General features: G+C 43.1%; 1 protein-coding gene across 3 annotated transcripts in view; it reads right to left on the reverse strand.

The window, feature by feature from the left end:
* sash1a (SAM and SH3 domain containing 1a) overlaps window positions 1-21,580 on the reverse strand; it is a gene marked incomplete at its 5' end in the record, with an annotated part of 148,000 nt that overhangs the window by 31,504 nt on the left and 94,916 nt on the right. For all 3 annotated transcript variants that reach the window (XM_079216194.1, XM_079216193.1, XM_079216192.1), the window contains one exon: window positions 7,586-7,714. In XM_079216194.1, the coding sequence (XP_079072320.1) occupies window positions 7,586-7,714 (129 nt within the window). The remainder of the gene's footprint in view (window positions 1-7,585; window positions 7,715-21,580) is intronic.

Here is a 21,580-nt window from a genome sequence, read left to right on the forward strand (position 1 = left end):
ACCGAACTTCGCCCTTTGTAGTCACACTCGCCTAATGCTACCACACTACTCTTGAACTGTGGAATATTAAACACCATAGGAACAGATGGGGTCAAACTTTGCTTAAGGGTGGCGACTAGATTTTCTAAATGTCGACAAGGGATTCAAAAAGGCCTGCATCTCTTGCCCTTGGGTTTTATCATCATGTCAACATTGTTCATTTTTAGTGGACATTTTCTTGCTCATTGCTTAATAATACATATGTAGCTTTACACTCAATGTGCCTCTAATCCTCTTGGCATGAGCTGCAAGGGTAGCCCCCTATTAACTTGCGCAATGCTGAGATACAATAATGAGAGAACATAAAATGGAAAATATTTGTGAAAATAATAATGCATACATTTGGCAGGCTTGATCATATTAAGCAGACTATAAATGGCATGGGAATATGTTTACAGAGGAGGTTAGTCAACCAGATGATTTAGTAAAAGGTTATAGAATGGACAGTTCATTATGATGACATCTTTGTTTTCATTTATTTTGAGCCATTTTTTGAGGAAGTGTCAAAGTTATGATATTGCTGAAATTCGCCAGATCTCAATAATAGAAAACACAACCAAGGACAAGTTCCTGTTTCTACTGACCATTTCCGTTTGTTGCTAAACTTGAAAAACAACACTAATGTCCCCTGATAAACTGGTATTACGCTTCCAAAAGGTACGTTGTGTTTTGTCAGGACGACTGGAAAACATGCCGATGGTTCCTGTCAAATCAGCTTGCAATCAAAGTTGTAGTGAAGTTCCTCATTCAGCTTGGCAGCCAAAGTGGCATTTCAACTAGTTAGTTATTGTACCAGAGGATCACCATGAATGGATAAAAAAAGAGAATGGCAAGTATGTTCGCTCAGTACAAGCAGGTTGAAGGGGGATAGCCAATACCACAAAGACAAGACTAATTGAATATGGAGTTTCCCAAATGGAGAGCAGGAATAGGAAATTAGTCGTTTCTGAGAAACACGCACCATTCTCTATCTCCACAGCCAGATATTAGATTGCATCAATCACAGGGGGCTGAATCTAGAACACTTCCTACACTTGGTCTGTCTCACTTCCTAATCAGGGTGACCTTTAGTTTAACCTTCTCTGACTGGGCTTTGAGCAAGAGGGTACAATCCTTCCAGGATATAGCTAAGGACTTGAAGTGACATGACCTCCTTTAAAAGCTCTTTAAAAGTCTGTAGCCTGCAGAACATAAGAGCAGGGGACCAAAAGTGCTGAGGTGGCTAAAAACCTTGAAATTAGCCTGAAACCTACACTTATTTCAACAGTAATCAACTGTAGGCAGACAGTCAAGATGTTAGCGAGACAGTCTGGCTGGCTTTACTTTCGCACAACAAGTCCTCCTAGTCCCATTTGCCTTGTTTGTGTATTTATCTGTTACAGTGATTAAGCAGACTGAGACATGGGTCCGGACGTTTCTTTGGAAAGTAAATCAAGTAATGTCGGAAAAAGCTCTGAAACAATTCCCCCGGGAGCATGGTGAGTCCCATAAGTCAGAGAGCATGTACCTGTCTAAGGCCATAAAAACCTCATCTACCAGACGTACAGAGTTTTGTCTCATTGCATTGCCAGGCTGAGCATAGGGGAAATCTGGGACGCAACTGAAATAGTTTTTTTTCCTAACAGAGGGAGAGCTTATGTTATGCAAAGGAACAATACGTACATCCCTGAAACAAGTGCTGCCAGCTCTGTTTAAACAACTGCATGGTGCAGAATGATGTGGGTGCACTCAGAAAAACCCACATAAAGAAGGAGCATGGAGCGTGCTCACATGCACACAATCTTTCACAAAGGTAGCAGCAGATTCTGATCCTCTCTGATGGCTTCTCCAAACTGCAGCGACAGAAAAGATATGCCAGCCTCGCCGATGGGTGGCTACAGGCACCATGTCCACAGTGCCAGCTCGCACACCCACATACGTGCCACCATAGACATAACGCCCCCCCCCCCCCATCATCTCTTTCCATGCCATCTCTGACATGGAAAGAGGGGGTGAGATGGCGAAAAAGATGAAGAGAAGATCTGGAAGAAAAAAAACTAAATCTACATCCTATTTGCCTTTAACTACAGATCTGTGAGATGGATTTGTCGGAGAAGAGAACGCGAACGAGTTGCCAGCGTAACCGACACTGATTCTAAAAGAGAATATCAAATTGATGCGGTTTTGAGAGGGGTACCTGGATGTGAAACTTAGATCTCACAACACACTCCCAGAGGGAGCACACTATCCTTTACTTGAACTCACCAGCATCAGCTTGAGATACTGCCCTACTTACCGAGAATTGACACGATGCGTGTGAATGTGTTTTTTCCCCCCAAAGAATGCCACAGGCTTGTTTGTGCACATCACTGTGTGTGTGTGTGTGTGTGTGTGTGTGTGTGTGTGTGGCCAACGCAAGGCCCTGATTGCTTAAGCATGACTGAATTGAGTTAAAATCAAAGAGAACGCAGTAAGGGAGCGTACGAGGAAGAACTCCGGCTAATGAGGATCACAATGTCTGCAGACAGGGGATCTGTGGTTTCCATCATTAACCCAGAAACTACAGTTAAACACTGCTCCACTACAGCAGCACCAGCCTCTGTTAATGAGAAGGAAAGCATAGAAATACAGATGAGCGTAAAATAGCGGCCCTTTAGTTCAAACATGACTACAAAGCCCACCAAAGGCACGAGCTCCCACAGTGGAGTTACTGCCAACATCGGGAGGAAAAGTAGCGGGTATGCGGCAAACCCGGAGCGACCAGGTGGCCTAGTGGAGGTACGCCAACTGGCATGGCTGGGTAACTCTGGGGGGAGGGGGGGGGGGGCAAGAATGAGGTTTCTAGGTAGACTGTGGTAGAGTGACGGGCACCAACTGGAAAACCCGGTGCAAGACCAAAAAGACGCTAGCTGTGGGACCAGTACGGCACAATGAAAACCTGCTCGTTTGGACCACACACACACACACACACACACACACACACACACACACACACACACACACACACACACACACACCTCTGAGCTGCTGCCCACTTAGTGACACCTCTACAGGCTTCTGTTCCACCAGAGTGTGTGTACACACGTGCATACTTGCAGCACAGGCATGTGTGCTTCTGCGGTGAGGATCATTCCTAAACCAAGAGGATCATCATTGTTTTGCTATTTCAAGACAAATACCGGCGTTATTACAAATTCCGATGACAGTCTCAAGATCCCAATGCTGAAATCATGGAAAAATTACAAATATACCACTTGCTTTCCACGAGGGCTATGGCAATAATGAAGCTCAGCCAACATCATTCAAAAGTAATCTTAGAGCAACAAAGGCAGCTGTTGCGTTGCGGCGTTTCGAGGCAAAAGCCTGAAGGTAGAAAGGACAAATAAGCAGCAGAATTTGCGACAGTTTGTCTTTCTTCCGCACTGTAGTTTTAACCCGACTGAACTGACCCACTTTGAGGACTGAACTTCAAACAGGCCTCATGGCGAAACAAAACAAGTCAGTGCTCGAGTCTTGACCCCCATCTGTCAAACTACTCAGCTAGAAAACCATTACAGAGTAATCTGGAGGCAAACGGATCAATCTGACACCAGCTGAGGCATTTGTGTGTCAAAAGTGTTTAGATTATAAAGGTCAACAGTGAGACCAACGACTGAAAGATTTTGATCAGAGCATCGAAGGGTTTAATCTTCGAGGCCAGCTTGTTTATCCACAACTTTGTAATTACCCTCAAGGATACTACCACAGACAGTGTTGCAATTTCTCATTATGGTTTACAGCATGTAGAAATGTGTGAAAACGTTTAAAAAAAATTATCCATCTTGATTTATACTTTATGTACATCATATGTCCCTTCGTTGTGGTTTGAGAGATATGCTAATATCTAGTTTAATGTTTTCCTCCGTCGGCGTTACACGGTTATCCACTGGAGCGACATACACTTCTGCTTCGGCTTCTGTGTCCATGTTTTCTTCTGTTCTGTTAGTCTTCATAGATTATATGTATTGATCAAATTTGAAAAATATTTTTTCTGAACTTGGTGAAAGTGAAGTATTGACTTCATTGATTTTCACATTAACAGCAGGCAGGGTGTTAAGGGTGTCAGGGCAAAATAAAAGGATGCTTTAGGTTGAAAATAAAAAAGGAAACAATATAATATCCTTAAAAGACAAAGAGCATATCTTGAAAAATGAGCACTCCTACAAAACTCTAAAGACCAAGAATACAAGCTGAAAAGCACAAACTCATGGAAATGAAATGAAATGCAAGTGAACAGTGACTTACCCGGAAGAGACTAAAATACGATATATACTTAAATATACATTGTGGTGACCCACATACGGACTGTGAGAGACATTCACCTAAGGGCTACTGTGCCTTTAAGAGCTGGGGGTTTTTCGGGGTCTGGGGTTTTCCGTGAAGTGTGGGGGTTGCGCTGCCGCTATCGTGATGCACAAGTATTGTACATTTTATGTGGAGTTGTAGTAAACTATCTCGACTGCAACTACGTCTACTGTCTCGCTGTTTCCCAACTCTACAACATATTACTTAAACAGCGAATACACCATCAATTACCCAAAACAGGTGTGTTTATTAAAAGGGTTGATCTGAAATATATAGCTCTCTGCAGTGAATGTTGATAAGATGAATTACATCAATGTTAATTATCTTCTGTTTGGGGTTTTGGTTAAATATTGCAGATATAACAAATGCAAAACAATATCAAATTATGTTAGAGTCACTGAACTTTTTGCTCTTTTCGATACTTCCTCTTCCACTAATGAGCCGCGTGCATCACCAAATCAGCATGCTAGTGAGAGCCTTCCAAACGCTCATTGTCTATAGGAGCACTGGGAAGCTGTGCACGGTAGCGCTAATCTATAGGTGACATTCCCAAAGGGGGATGTTTATTCAACCCCTTGTGTCCCTACTACTCATAAAACTAACATGAAAATGCTGTGGAACAATCGAGCAGAAACCAAGCTGGAAGTGGACATGTCAATAGTTATCTCTGAGAGACTCTCTCATCAGCTCCTAATAGCGTTTCACCAAAACAGACTGTTGCAATTCAGGGCCCCTCAAGAGCTGGTAGACACATTGTGCAAGTGAAAACAAAAACATACATGGTAAGCTCCACACACTTTTGTAAAAAAATGCTAGTGTTGCAAGAACATTTCTTCAGAATGGAGCAAAACACCCAAACAGAAACCAAAGGGTTCCTAATAAAAAATAAAATCTTTTTTTTTTTTAAGATAACTATAATTGTTGGGTCTCAGACTCAACTTGAGAAGGTTTTGGAGAACAGAAAGTCAATAAGAGGGCTTCTTCTTTCACTTCGTTGTCACCATGCTCACCACAGTCAAACTAAAGACACTGGGGCTTTCTTTTGGGAATTTTATAAAAAGCAAATTGCCAAATAAGACAAAGTTAACGTCTGTAAATATGTCATCATACTTTAACCTTAGGCTAACTTCATTATAATACAAATCCATACTTTGGAACGACTGAGTAACCTTCTTGGTGGCAAAAAGTTACTTTGGAAGAAACAAGGGATGATTAGATGTCCCGGTCAAAACACAGAGAAGAACTGACCTATTCATTTGGAGTGGAAAAAGAAGAAAGACAATGAGTGGAGAGGGTGTGGGACATGATTGAGTCACCCATTTACAAGTGACAAGTCTTTCCCTGAAGGGCAACTCCCTTTAGGAGTACAACTTGCTAAATGTCTCCCCATTACCGTGGCTATTCAATATTGTGACCTTCTTTAACTACCTGCTCCTGGTCCTTAGGGAGGCGGCTGCATGACGTTCGCTTGCCGTCACAGATTTCTGGACACCCTTCACAAGATACAAGACTTAGTTGCTACTCTCTTTCCAACTGGGCGGCCATTCTGCTGCACGTTCTCCTCACTTCATCTTTTCTCCCCATCTCTTGTGTCATACTTTTACAATGTATTTCATTTTATTTAAGTTTTACGGGTACTGCGCCACAGCCTTTCAGTCTATTAAGCTATCTAGTCCAGTGGAAACAAAAATTGCCGAAGAGGATGTAGTTTTGGTCAACCTTCTCTTACACCTCAGTGTAGAAACGGCTGCTCTAGACTTGAATATTCCCAAAACCTAATTTTAGAAAATGACTGCACTGAAATGCAAGGCAAAGTTCAATCCATAAAGCGTAGGTTGATACTGCACTTTTGAGAATTCTCAGTAAGGTGTTGTCTGACCTATATTCCTTCCTTTGTGTCTTGTTTTTTTGCTCCCCTTCTCCTATATTATGGTGCCAAACATTGCAGAGTAGCAGGACAGCTGCAGGCTACTTCATGCGCCACTCCTTCTCTTCACTCCCCTCATCCTCTTCCCTTCGTCTTCCTCTGTTCACATCCTTATCCTGCTCCTGTCTTGGGCTTCAGGCTCAGGGCCCAGTCAGCTCTTTTCCGCTCTTCTTCCACCCGGACTGCACAATCTGCCCCGATTGCTTCCTCTTCACCCGTTTTATATCGTCAGGATTAAACCTTCCCAAATAATAAAACGCCCATATTAATGTTAACTCACATGAAGGCCACAAATCACATTATAGGTTAAGTGTTCTATGTATCTACAGCTATGATTTGTTGCTATGCTTTCCAATCCTTCTCATGAAAGCTGTGCATACAGGACGTCTACCTGCAGTCATTAAAAGGAAGAGCACAATAAATCTGCTATACATCGGAGCCATGCGTAACCAAACCAGAACCACATGGCTGCCTCCGAGCAGAAGAGGCCTCCTATTGAACTGGAAAACCAGTAATGACAGACAAAAGTATAGGAGCAGCGAAAATGTTGACAGGGGCGAAAATAAGAATAGCCGAGGTAGCACGATGAGCATGAGCAAAGTCTGTGGAATTATTATTTTGTCAGACATTATATTTGTGATACCGAAGTTGGAGATTTGAATTTCTAACAGATCTATGATGTAGAGCAGCAGCTAGCCTAAGTCAGAAAAGGTGGCTACATTTCATATACATTCGTTTTAGAAATGAGAACAAATTACATTTTTTCTCAGGCTGCGTACCAATTAAATTCACCATGAATAAATCATGGTGCAATTATGAAGTTAGCAAAACATGCAACACTTGTGCTTGCATATGTAAACCTATGGCTAGTGTGTGGCACAGAGCTGCGGCCTCTGTGGCAGCATTCCTTCACACATTTAAGTGCAGCTTGGCAACCAAAGGGGTGCCCCACTACCCTACATCCTTGTGAAGAGGACCCCCAGAACACAAATGCATTCACAACCAGAAAAGGCATACTGCCTTTGGGGAAAGTCTTGAACCTTTGCACACATCCACGTTTGTTCCGCTGCTGTTGTTCCTTGCCAGGTTGTTGGCGAAGACTGTGGAAATAACACTGTGTAAAGCTATGAGACCACACTCAAAAAAAGGGGATTTTTAGGGTCATTATTAAAAGATTTGCATCATTTATCCAAAAGGATTTTGGAAGCATGAAAATGCTTTGTCCGACCACTGTTTTTGCTCAAACGTAAGCATTAGTTTTTTCTTTTACTTGTGTGTGAGTGAGTTTGCATTTACCATGTCAACCTCTTGGGACACTCGTCTTTTGCGTAGCTCCTCCATGCGGTCATTGACGTCACTGAAGCAGGTGTTGTAGTACTCAGAGTACTCCTGGGCAAGGTCATCTATGTTGCCCAGAGAACCATCCTGGAGAGAGAAAGAGAGGACATGGTTCAGCCGGGGAACTACGACATCCCGAGAAAGGAAAGCTGATAATGGAATTCTGCAGGAAAGAAAAGTCTTTGCAAATTTTAACAGTTTGTTATTCAATGAATCACTTCAAAACTTCACATAAAAACAATGTATGTATGGATTGTCTATGCACACACACACAAAACAGAATAACCTAAATATACCCCTCAATAAAAGGTCTGTATATTTTTAGCAAGTCCCATTCAGTGTCTTTGGCCAGCCATGGTTTGATCCGGGGTTTTTTCTTTATCGAGGCTCGAATCAAAGATGCCCTTTCCTTCCTCAGACGTTCACCGAACTACAAACCAAACACACTCTTCCGGTTCGCTGTCGTTTAGATCAGCACAGTTCCTGTCTTTGTGTGCAAGACATCTGTTTAGGATTGACGGAGAAAGCAAACAATTTGGGTTGTGCTCGATGCAGTTATCCAGCTAACTAATCATGCTCCATCAGACCGGAAAAAGTGTGAACAATCTATTCATTCCATTAGTTCTTAAGAAGAGCCACCTCTTTTGCACTTGCTGAAGAGAAGACTGACGCTCATCTCTTGCTTTGGGAAGAAAATTCGGCCATTCTGGCAGAAATGGCAAGATGTTGAATATTCATCAGTGTTGATCTAATCTGTGCCAGGCAGACAGCGAGCATTGAGTCACTTTGCAGGGTCCGAACAGTCTCTCTCAGTCTCTGTCTTTCTCAACCGGACTCCCTATCTGGGTGCCAGGCCACAGATGAATGGATCACTGTGAGTGTGAGTGCCACAAACACACGCACGTGGGCATAAGGCCCCTGTGAACACACATTAGCATTCACATGCATGCACGCATGCATGCAGGAGATTTCAAAAACACTGGACCAAAACAAACTGAGGCAAACTAGTCACACACAACACAGCTCAGTGGACTGAGAGAGGGCCCTTACTAATTGTGCACGGACCACAATATCCCGAACAAACACACGTGTTCTGTCTCAAAGTGCCGTTTGGCCGGCTGGGGTCTATCCTCCCTGTCTCATTGCTTGAGAAATTCTGTTTCTGGCCGGACATATGGTCCAAGATGACTGAGATTCCCGGTGGGAGCACTCCCTGAGCAGACACATGCTTTCCCCTGCATTCCTTCGCAAAGATTGAAAGCACACTCTCATTACCAAACTCCCAAGATGTTTTAATCACCATACGCATGTCACAATTGTGCTGAGATCTAGTCGCCATATCCGGAAGATAAGAAGAACAAACCTTGTCCTGAGATTACACCGGCTCTTGATTGAAAGAGGGCTCCTCTGTTTGGTGTTTAATTGGGTCATAGCAGCAGAATTAATTAATCATAATTAATCAAGCGTTGCCATGTTTCTAGCCCCACTCCATCAGGAACATGAAATGTAAACCTCAACTGTGGACAGACAAAGCTGCACGTGCTAGCTGTTCTTAGATTGATGTGCGTCTCTGGCTGTATGCATCCACGTGTGTGCAAACGCCCCTGTGTGTGCGTGGATAACTGAAATTCCTCCAACTCTCTAGTTGCATGAGCTCATGGGGGTCCAACACAGCTGACCCCCCCCCCCACACCCATCTTGTAAAGTGATATCGCTCAGTTATGTGCATATCCACAATGAGGCAGCACGTGAGAACAAGTGGAGAGTGTGAAAATACCTTTGGGGAAATCGCTGAATCTGAGGGAAACGAATTAAGAAAGGAAAACCTTGGGATGTTTGATTTAACGTTCGTGTCAGCGGATGAGCAAGAGTTTAGTCCACATTTTAGAGAGAGTCTGTCAACGTGGGAGTGTAGGTGGAAGAGCAGGGAGGGATCTGACAGTGGTCCACACATCCAGTTTGGAAATGTGGGCAGGGGGGAGTGGAGGCTGGACAAGGGATGATTTGTGGGACACTGACTAGGCAGCTGTGGGGTGAGAAGAGGATAAAACATCTGGGTGGGAAGACGAGAAAAAATCTGCATTCATAAAGAGAGATTCTAAGGATGAGTATTAAATCCCCCACAGTTTACCTAACTTGGAAAGCATATGAATTTCTGTGTGTTACAATATTAAGCTAATTAATAACCCTAAAAGCAACTCTAAAAATATAATGAACACAATTAACCACACTAATAAAAACATGTAGTTTCATGGAGGTGTTTGAAATTGAGGCCAATTCTAATCCAGCTGATGTAACTGCTTCTCCTCTCTGGAAATGAGGGAGGCCAACTCCCAGCTTTGACTGGAACAATGGCAACAATAGTCATACAGTAAGAAAAAAAAAAATTGGTGCGTGAGTGTTTATGTGTATTTACAGTAAAGAGTGTGCACGCGCCATTTACTGTTCAAGCCTACTCGATCAAGATGGCTACTCCCAAAAGTGCAGCTGAATTTCTTCCAGACAAAACTGTGAACAAACTGTTTCACGTCCCTTTTGGACATAATTCAATATTCAACTGGCAACAGAGAAATGGTTATGAGAAATGGAGAGACACTTTTGAGAAGTGATAGTGTGAAAGCCGCAATAAGCGTGAGTTATTGGCTGCCATGTTGTTCAACCATCAAAACACAAATCACTGGTATTGTACATGAATATTTCAGCAATGTGTGATATGGTTGCTAGTGAGACATAACCAAGTGATTTACACAATATTCATTCAGGATTGCGTTGGAGGAATGGAGATGAATAGCATCCATTCCCATAATTCCAAGATAAAAAATAAATAAAAAAATCAAGTTCATTCCGTCTCTCATGGAAAACAAATAAAATATCCTCAGCTTTGGTTTGGAATATACTGTAATATGCTCCCTAAAGGCAGCCCACTTGGGAATACAAACAGCATTAAGACCCAGTAGCCTCCACTAGCTTAATCAATTAACTATGACATTCCTGGCATTCTCCCACAAAGTGTGTCTCCTGGGACTTCCAGTAAGTCAGTATAAAGCAGCATCGGTGTAATAAAGATGTAATGTTGTGTAAAGTGTTAAAACCAATACTTTGTGCGTTACCAGCCGACTGGAATTGTAGTTTTCAAAGATGTTAACCATTATGTGGCCTGTATTATAGCATTCTCAAAAATGGAAATCATTGTCACCAGTTTTTAATGCAACAACATGACAGTGGTCATTTCTCGTTTCACTGTACTTTGAGTCAGGTAGAAGCTGTTCATTCTATTATTCTTGACACAAACACATTGCCAAGAATGAGCAGTTCCCAGCTGAAGTGACCATTGCTTCGCAACCTAGCATCTGAATGGCACTCCACTAAAGCAATCTCTTGCAAAGTTATTAAAAAAATTCCACAGCCAGCATGCAAGGCACTGATAACTCAGGTCTCCTTGCGTGCTCAGGAGTCACTGCCAAGGCCCACAGCTAATTTTGCAAGCAAGTTATGCTCAATTCAGGTTTTTATACATTATGTTAGATATTACAAAGTCTCTCAAAGACAGTGCTTGTTTAATACAAGCAGAGAGAAAGACATGCCGAAAGGCTAAAAGCCAACCTAACATGTTTGTTCTGGTTCGCCCTTTGGGCTCACATTCCTGAATGGGCTGAATGGGGGTGTACATGGTGTTAACCATTGTCACAAGGCCAGCCTGGTGACTGCACCTTCTCTCGGGGCGAAAGAACAATGACAACAGTTTACAATAGAGCCACGCATCTGATGTAATGTTTCAACGTCAGTAGTATGATCACTTTCACTTGAAATGCAATCTCAGGACAGGTGCGGCAGGTTGAAATTGACACAGACTTTCCAAATGTTTTGTGAAGGGTGAACCAATAGAATTGTCCACATTTACCCAGAGTCATGGATACACCAGCTATAACCCAAAGCACGCCATAGATCGCCTGTCCAGCAGTCCCCCCACAGTAATCCATCCTGTACTACACCCAGCCATCTATCCATCTAGTTTCCCCAGCTGCTTAAACAGGACACATTTAACCATGTCAATGTTTTCCTATACTGTCACCCCTGTACTGCCAACCAATCATAGAAAACAAACCAGAAGGAGAACAATACATTTTGTCTGATAAAAGTAATGTGGAAAAAGATCAGTCAAGACAGGTGGATAGGGTGATGCTCATGTGCCTGTTGCATGACCCATACATATCAGATGCACTTCAGTGGCGATTCCCACAAAACATAGAGCCAGTGGTCTGGCTAAGTCCGACTGAGATCTAGTGTTGACGGTGGGAGCCAACGAGGGAAGACTGTCGAGGAAGGTGAGGCCAGGGGAGCAAAGCCCACCCCCTTGAGCGGGCTTCCTGAGGATATCCGTGGCTTGAGCAGAACAGTGCTCTGCCATCCCAACAGAAGAAACCTGCCAGTTCTCTGTGACCTCAATAATGACACCAGTTGGGGGGGGGGGGGGCAATATTATTGGCAAAGATATAAAGTGGCCTAGCTCACCACGGTTTGGCAGGAAAGGACCGGAGCATATGCTGCCACTCTGTATGAAGTGCTATGTGGAAGGAAGAACGTAGCCACCACTCTATCCATTTGTGTTGCAGACACAATCAATATCCATGTCTCGAGAGCAGTATCCAATCCTTAGGTCTCGAGATGAAGCACTGTCTAGTACATAATCAGTGTTTTCCAAAAAGGCAAATTCCCACCCACACTGTGTGAAACACCACAAAACTCTCTTCAAACAGAGAAGGATTTCCTGCAGGCAAGTACAAGATTTCCACAAGGCTCAACAACCTTTCAAGCAAAAAACAGGATGAGAGATTTCTTTCAAAGGAGCAAAAATGGAATAATGGTCGACTGTCAGCTGCCCAGGTTCATGGTAAAATCATCTAGACTAGGAAGGCTCACACTTAGAAGTTATTTTTAGTTAGTTAATTATCTGCATTGTGTCTCTCCTCCACGCATTAAAAGAAATGTAGCAGCCATTAGTTAACACTGAAGGCCACAGACTCAGAACAGGAATGGCTTGTTGCAGAGAAGTCTGTACCAATGCACAACCCAAAACATGTATGCCAAAACAGAATTGTTTGTTTCAGTCAGTCCTTTTTAATGTGGCTCATTTAACTTAAAGAAAGTTAAATACAAAACCCCTATGTCTCCAGAAGAGGGGTGGGACTAGAGGCAAATCCCCATTCAGACATCTGTAAATCTGACCACTTAAAATAGCTCTAGCTCCAGCTGTCACAAACTGCCTTTGACTCTTAATTAGCTCGAGTGCTATTGACTCAAGTTCAACCACAAATAAATGACTGGCATACTTTATTATTCTTATTAAACACAGGCTGACTACTGTGTATGAGTACCCTCAAAGACATGGCCGCCTAAACTGCAGATCGAGTGCCCATTGAAAACTTATTTTGAAAGGTGCAAATGTCGATGAAATTATGCAGAGGAACTCCCGGCCGCTGGCTGTTTTAATGCTTATCACCTGAGTAGTTCTTAAGTTTATCATGCGTGCTGAAACATATCGTAATCACTGACAGGCAGGAGTAATAAGCATGTTCACCAGATCATTATCAGGATGTACAAGTAAGCCTGCTCTCACGAGTAGGGAGCCAAGACCAAACACATTTGAAACGGTGCGTTAAAGTTGGGTCAACAGACTTGGGGCAAACCCAAATTAAAAAGGGCATTGGATTCCCATATGTGCTCACAAGCAAAACAAAAGCCATTGAAAGTCATAGGGCAAAAGTTATAATTAGCAGATCCATTTTACTTTGAGGTAGGTGGTGTTCATTGTGCCGAGGATATTTATGTCACTCGGTGCGTAAAAGATAGCAGCCTGAGCAGCACATTGTTAGGAATAAGGCTCATTATATCAAGGGCAATTTATGAGACTTGTATTGTTGTGACTTTACATTGTTACTGCAAAAGAAGTCAATGTTTTACTGGACACTGTGGTATTTACTTATATGATGCCTGCAAGCTCCCATCAACTCAAGAAACTCATCACCACAACACCATTCCAACAGAAAACCCTGTATTGTCATGGCTGTCAACCAGCTAGTTCTAGTAGGACAATCTGACCTGCTGAACTTTTGAAAGACACCATCAGCAGCTAGGAATACTGATCAAGTTCCATACTTTCACACTTCTAATCTTTCCAGGATAGTTTTGTTGGAAGATAAGATGGTCACAACTATCCAAGCCGTCCCAAGACATAGACATAAACATGTCATATCCAGCTTTCGCTAGAACAAGGTCCCAGCAAAAGCTGAGGTCAGTGATTAGACCATGACCTCCAACCATGTTGATGTTAGCAAAGAGAAGGACGCATCAATCTATGCTATAAAACTGTGAAAAAGTTCCCAGGATTATAGAATTCACCATAAAATAGTGGAGATTGGTGTATTTGACGTGTACAGTATATGTCAAGAACAAGAGAGTTCAAAAGGCTCGTTGCTGTTTTGCATGTGTGTGTGTCTCAGCTCGGGGGAAACCATGAGCGCATAGTCTTGCTGCAGACATTTGCCTCCAGAGCAATAAATCTGGATAAATTGCCTGGCAGGGAGCCAGGTCTCCCACTCGGTGTTAGAGGGCAGGACAGCCTCCCCCGACCACGCGCACACAGACGCAGACACTCACACACTCACACACCATTTGCATCTTCAGTACCAGACCAAACCAAATTAACACCTCTGTCTTAAAACAGACTGGAAGTAACTGCAACACATTTGGTCAGCAGATCAATCAGACCCTATGGCCTGTAAACTCAAGACTGCTGTGGCAGCCACACAAAGGAGAGTGGTTACAATATACAGCATCTCCAAAGTGAAGAGCATGTACGGCACAAACATGCAGTATACAGTTAATCTGAATCTCTGGACTGAGATAATGCAGTTCACAGAGAAAACAGGACACTCACAATCTCTTACGATCAAGTGGGCTGAAACACTGTGGGAAATCAAACTTAACCAATTACTTAATAAGCAAATTGGTAAAATGTTTCCTGATAACAAGAGCATGTGTGGTCTCACAGACCTTGACGGGAACTTCAGGAAAGCCAAAGCATCTCTAATAAATCAGCATTTCCAGTTGTGTGTTTGGCACCAGTCAACAAGACAGTCAACACATCTCCTCATCTGGAGGAGCAGCAGCATCAGGTTGGAGAAAAGTAGCAGTGATGGAAACAACGTGGCATGGCAGTGCAACAAAAAAACACAAACGCACACAAAACACATATCTCAATGTGTACCATACCATCTTCTCGATCGATTCCTGTTCGGTTCCGACCGACTCAAACGAATGAATACGTCACGAGCAGCCTCCAACTGAATCACACGCAGCGCTGGTGCGTTTGAAGCAACTCGGGCCTATAAGGACTCAAAGGGCTGCGAGCTGCTTTGAAGCCAATTTGCATGCGGCAACTAATTGGCTACACAATCGCTCATTCGGCAAATCAGTGCCAACTTTGACGATGAGGGTGCTAACTCTTTTAGTTGAGTCTATGATCGTGTCATCCCCTTCCCTCCCCCCAAATAAAACTTACCAGCATCCCCATTACGTCCGTCCACAGTTGGGAAAAACTGTCGGACGCAGCAGCGCTCTCTGCCCGGGGCTGTTCGGAAGACGCACCGGTTCCCTGATCCCCTTCCATGATGTCAGGATATGGTGTGTTCAGCCAATCTGTTGCAAAGCTTCAATCCAAGGCCACAGGCAGTGAACCTGATCCCGGCAATACACGAGAAGTGGGTGCCAAGGCTGCTTCTACAGAAAGTTGCCCTTGACGCACCGGTGAAATACTCCCACATTGCTTGGCACGAACCAAAGTTTAGTGCGTGAATGGCGTCCCGACATGTTTACGAAACTCCCGCGACAACTCGTGCGTCGAATTCAAGTTATAAGTAACGCACAAAAAAAAGAGCAACAGAAAGGCAAACTGGAGTTATGTTGGACCAGCAACAGGTCATTTGTGTGAACAAACTTCCTTGCGGGCTGTTGCCTGCTCCGCAGCCTGTAATGCACGGATCCGTGGCCGGGCATAAACCAAAGCACACGCCGGGGGAGGTGGCGTCCAGGCGGGCGAGAAGTTTCCAAAAATGTATGGAATCCCTCGACGAGCGACAGAAAACGGTCTAAAAGTATAGAGCGAGCATACATAAGCTTATTTCTATAAAAAATATCGAGTGAGAGAACGCCCGGAGCACACAGCAAAATCCTCCAAACACTGCGCCTCCCCCTCTCTCCACCCGCCGGTTCTCTCTCTCCCTCACACACTCCTCCCAACAAAACATTACAGCAGAGAAAAACACTTGTCCCGTGTCAGGAGCATAACTTGGTCAGAAATAAACTCACACCGCCGACACACCATTAATAATCCAATAATACTGTATTAATATAGTGATTTGTTTGAGTAATCTATTATAATGTGACCATATGACACGTTTTGTTTTTGACCCTGAACGTCACACTCGTGTTTCATTCCAAATGCCTGCTGCTCACTGGCAACTTGAGTGACCAAATCCTTCTCCATGATGATGTATGTACAGAATATGTATGATGTGTATGTATATGTATACTGTGTATGTCCAGATTGCCTTCTGTGGTCGTTTTAAATGGTCACTTCATAGTTTTGCTGAGGCAGCTTATGCTCTAAAAAACATTACAAGTTTATTTAAGTTCATTTAAGGGAGTTCTTTTTTTTTTTAACAGCTCAGAAAACGTTTTATCTCGTGCTGACAGGGCTTTCCACCAATACATTTCTCCAGCCAGCGTTGAATGGGGACTGTGAACAAAGCACATTCCCCACACAATTGTATGAAAAACAAAAAAAGCGCATGGGAAAATGTTTTTTTACGGGCTGATGCATACTGTGACCTATACGCATTGCATAAATCTGGGCGAAATGCTGAACAACAACGCGAAAACATTTGAAACTTTGACTAGGACTTTTGAAAGTAGTGAATTTGGTTTAGGATTACCAACAAAAAAACACACAGACACAGCAGTTGGTATATAATGTAACGGCAATGTCCTCTGTGCAGATCCCATTTGAATATGTAAGATAAAAAGAAACGCATTATGTACAAGCATGAAATTGCACAGCTATCCCGTCTAATCAGCCCTTTGTTACGCTCCACCAGCAGGCTACTCTATTGTAATGAAGAAGTCCTGAGACTGTCTCTGATTCCCCCTGTTGTTGTCAGAGGCATATTTTCTCAGAGCGGCAACAGCTGCCTGATCTTGTGACAGATGCCAGAAGGATGAGAGATGGAGAGAGTCATAGGATAAGACACAACATTTTACATCACAGCTCCACATGCTCCCTTCTTCAAGGTTTTAAGCCAATCTAAAATGCTGCTTCACCTGCTGTTCACCAAAACAGCCCAGAACACCACATGCAACGACAACATGCATTGGAAGTAACATAACCGAAGGAAAAAGAGCAGACCAGAAAAAACTGTGAACACACATTCCGTTCCCGTAACCATGTAAAAGGCGATCAGTTACACAATAATCCCCAAAGATACAGTTACACCTGCAGTGGAAGGAGATGTGTGACACACATACGATACGCCTTCCAGGCGTTACAGCAGCTCAAAGGACTGAGTGAGTTCAAATAAATAGGCAAGAATACAAATAAGTGGAATATGAAACTAGTAGACAGAAACTATACAAGAGTGAACAAGAGCACTTAAAAACAAACTGATGAGGTAGTGACAAGTGAATGTGTTTGCAGCATAGTACACGCAATCATTACGTGTACAATTCTACTTAATTTTGTTAATTCAGAACGGCTTTTAATGTGTGATTGTGTGCTGTATGTTCTTATTGTTTTTATCTTTATTTATTTGTTTTTATTGTATAGCTTTTATGATGATTTTAAAAATGTTTTGTAAAGTGTCTTTATGTACTATGAAAAGTGCTATATAAATTAAATGCATTATTATTATTATTATTATTAATAATAATTTGTTTTATTAAAGACGTTTATGCCAAAAACAAGACTTACAGTTGCCTTCTACGGCTTATAGCAGCTTTGTGAGACTGTAATTAGTCACAGTGGGGTTTTGGACTAACTGTTCACAACAGCAGGCTAACATGTTCAAAATGATAATGCTAAAACGTTGATGTTAGAAGGTATGATAACATGCGTTTCTTAATCAGGTCTAAACACAAAATACAGCTGAGTCTGATGGGAATGTCCTGAAGTACTGGCCAAACGTTGACCTGATGATGGTACCAGATAAAAGGTCAGGTGACCAACATTTTTACAATTCAACCTCTGGGGAACATAAATGTAACTATTTTACAACACTAAAATGTCTACCTCATAGTGGAGCTAGAGGAAGAGCCAGCTGATCACCAAAGTCACGTTGCACAAAATGTAATCGCGATCCATCCAGTAGTTGTCGAAATTCATATGTCTAAACTCAAGTGGTTTACCCGTTCACCAGAAATCAAACCCATCATGCGTGTTTCTGGTGTTTGTTGGCACCGATCTATCCTTTATACCGGTTCAAAGTGAAGAATGACTTTAACGGGCCGTGGATGAGCGGCAGCTGCTCAACAGTCTCTAGCTTACAGTCCAAGCACACAGAACACACGCTCACACAAGAGCAGCTTTGTTGATCAGCAAGTCGTCAACCCGGGGGTCTGCACTGCTGACCTCGCATCTGTAACCTCCGGTTGAAAGCAGCAGTAAGCGGTAGGACTACCAGTGTGTGTGTGTGTGTGTGTGTGTGTGTGTGTGTGTGTGTGTGTGTGTGTGTGTGTGTGTGTGTGTGAGTGAGTGAGTGAGTGTGTCCATACTGCCATTATTACATCATTGCACCAGTCTTCCCATGTTTCTAAAGAATGATGACCATGTTGTGTTTTTTGAGGAACAATGCTGATCCTCCCCCTTCTTCAAGCTAAAAAGGGGTGTTGGAAGTCACCCCCTGACACACACACACACACACACACACACACACACACACACACACACACACACACACACACACACACACACACACACACACACCACAAACACTCTTCCTGCCAAAACCCCCGTTACTCAAATACAAGACAGTGTGACCCCCCACCTGGAGCAATCAAACTGTACTATTAATGAGTAGAGCAGGAAGCCTGTTGACCTAGTGCACTCTCAACAAACACCGCTGATGTGTGTGTGTGTGTGTGTGTGTGTGTGTGTGTGTGTGTGTGTGTGTGTGTGTGTGTGTGTGTGTGTGTGTGTGTGTGTGTGTGTGGAGATGCCGGCTTTCCCCGACTCTCTTCACACTGGCCACCAATCAAGGTGTCATGTTGCCAGACGAGAGGTCACTTGCTAATTGTTTCACCGTAATGCCAATTTATCAGGCTGCATGTTAGAGAGTTCTTTGATCAGCTCTTTGGAAAAGATGGGAACATTTGGTCAGAAATGAGGGTAAAACTTGGAGCATATGAACACGAAGTGGATACGCCTGCAACCATTTCAGTGTCTATTAATGTGTCCTGAAAGTAGGATGTGAGAGCTAAGCTTATTTAATGGCTCTCATAATGTATAGGGGATTCTTTCATGGAGGGATGATGTCACGAAAATCTTTTTATTTTTTTTGCGTGGATTACTTTGAACATAGTCTTGAAAGCCTCAGGACTAGATGGATGTTAGGTATGACAGTTGTTTTGACAATTTCACTGCCTTTCATCTATCTTCTTTCATCTCTTCTATTATCTATTATTAACAGTTTCATTGTCTTATCAAGTGTTCCTCGTCTCCGGTGCTGATCCCGGCTTGGTTGGTGTAGGATGGGAGGAAAATAGCCCCGTCATCAGGTTTGGGAAAACCTCTCGAGTAGACGTGAGACAAGGAGAATTTATATCGGACAGTCGTTGTATATGCCAGAGACATTTCTATGTGAGGACAAGATGTGTGGGACTTTTTTGATTTTCACAAATTAAATACAGGGTTTGGATGGGATTGCCAGCATTGGCCATGACAACACTTACAGGACTGTGTAGGAACGGGAAGAAATAATTAAAAACAGGTCAGAACAAGACACAATCTCAGGGAACAGCACATGTTTCTTGCAGGTATGACCACAGACATGAAGGCATTGCATGGATCTACAAAGCATCAACTAATCTTCCACTGAGTCCTTTCATTACCACTCAAACAGTCCCACAGGCTAAATAATGTTAAAGACTCAGATAAACTTCCGTCGAGACGGTAGATTTCCTTCAAACGCACTTGCCATGGATTACACTTTATCACAGTGTTTCATTTTATGACTCTGCACGATTATCACAAAAGCAGGCAGCGTGTCTAAACACACTCAGGGGCGATGTTGCAAGGCAAGAGCAGAGAACGGAAAGCATCGAGAGGAGGAGCAGAGGGAAGATAAAGGTCGAGGAGGAGTGAGAGAGTATAGTGGGAGATTGCAGTGGAATCTGTCGGGTTGGTCACATAAAAGTAATTAAGTATCAAATTGATAAAGGTTACATCGTGGTGTAAAGTGTGTCGGGGAAACGATTGTCAAACATATTTAGTTCTAACCATAAGTTGTTAGGGCTAAAAGAGGAGGAGGAAAGATAAAGTAGAAAGGGGTCCTGAGACGAAGGAGACAAAGAGAGATAGAGATAGAAAAAGAATGCAGACGGCATGGAAGCTAAGCACTGGCTGGACCTCCCCTGATAGTGAGAGTGACCTTTCCTGGAGGTCGGTGACCCTGGGCCTTAAAAATAGCCCCCGGGGGAGTCACAAACCATGCTGCCAGGGGTGATTAACAACTTGGTGGACAGACATCAAGGGCACCTCCAACGCACTGAAGGAATGCTATACATAACCCCACAACACTAGCACATACATGGATAAAATAACTGACTTTTAAAGCATGCATCCTCCAATGAATGCGCTGATTCTTCATACACTGATTCATGCTTAAAGGATGGTTTGCTTCCTGCCCTGTTCCAGTAAAGTATATTCATTTCAGAATACCTTTGTATAGTAGTTTCATGATAATACAATAACGGTTATAAACTCCTCATTAAAGCAACAGTGGTGTCGTCGCCTTTGTGTTTGCTCTGATTACCATTTCTTCATCAATCTCTCATCTTTGTTTCTTTTCTAAATTCACTTATACAGGTGTATACCTCAAGCTTAATTGGATCGAATGTCTCGAGCCCTTATCTCTTAGTCCTCAGTGTGCCGGCTCTAAGTGATTAATTGGGAACACCATTTTCAAATCATTAATTCCGCTTAGTCGATGGGTCAGAGGCCCGACAGTCCCCAGGCATCTTCTTTGAACCAATCTGGATGAGAGCATTTGTTACTCTTATTTCTATATGTGTGCATAGATATGTGTGTGTGTGTATTCCAATGTGCAAGAGGATGTGTATGTGTGATGAGTAGGCGGCCAGGCTAGCCCCAGTGTGCTTCACCCGCCACTGAGCCTTGTGTGGGAGTTATCACACAAACCCAATTAGCATGACAACTAATTACTGTTGCCTCGGTCCCCTCCCCCAGCTCAGCAACTCATTAAATTATATCAACACACTGGTCTGTCCACTGAAAACAATGCTTTCAGGGAGTAATAATGAATGCCAGGCGCTTGCTGTTTGTGTGCTCTAGGTATTACTTTTCATAGGGTAGTCGACCATAACACTGGAGTCTTTTGAAAGCTCGGGGAACTTCATAACACAGGAATTACTTCTGGGCTAGAGGGAGAGAGAGAAGAGGAAGACAGTTGGGAGAGTGTGAGATAAACACAGTGACATGCAGGGAGAACAACAAATGGGGACAGAAAAACCTGCTGACGCCACTGTAACTGACAAAAACAAAACACGTTCACATTCTTCGCGTCCCATTGAAGTCAACTTGACTTTTAAATACTCTACTCTGCGCTCTCCAGCTCACCAACATGAGCATGTAGAGTTTCTCCATGCATACAGTTTACACTAAAT

Source organism: Taurulus bubalis (assembly GCF_910589615.1).
Source record: "Taurulus bubalis genome assembly, chromosome: 3".
NCBI classification, from domain to species: Eukaryota; Metazoa; Chordata; class Actinopteri; order Perciformes; family Cottidae; genus Taurulus; species Taurulus bubalis.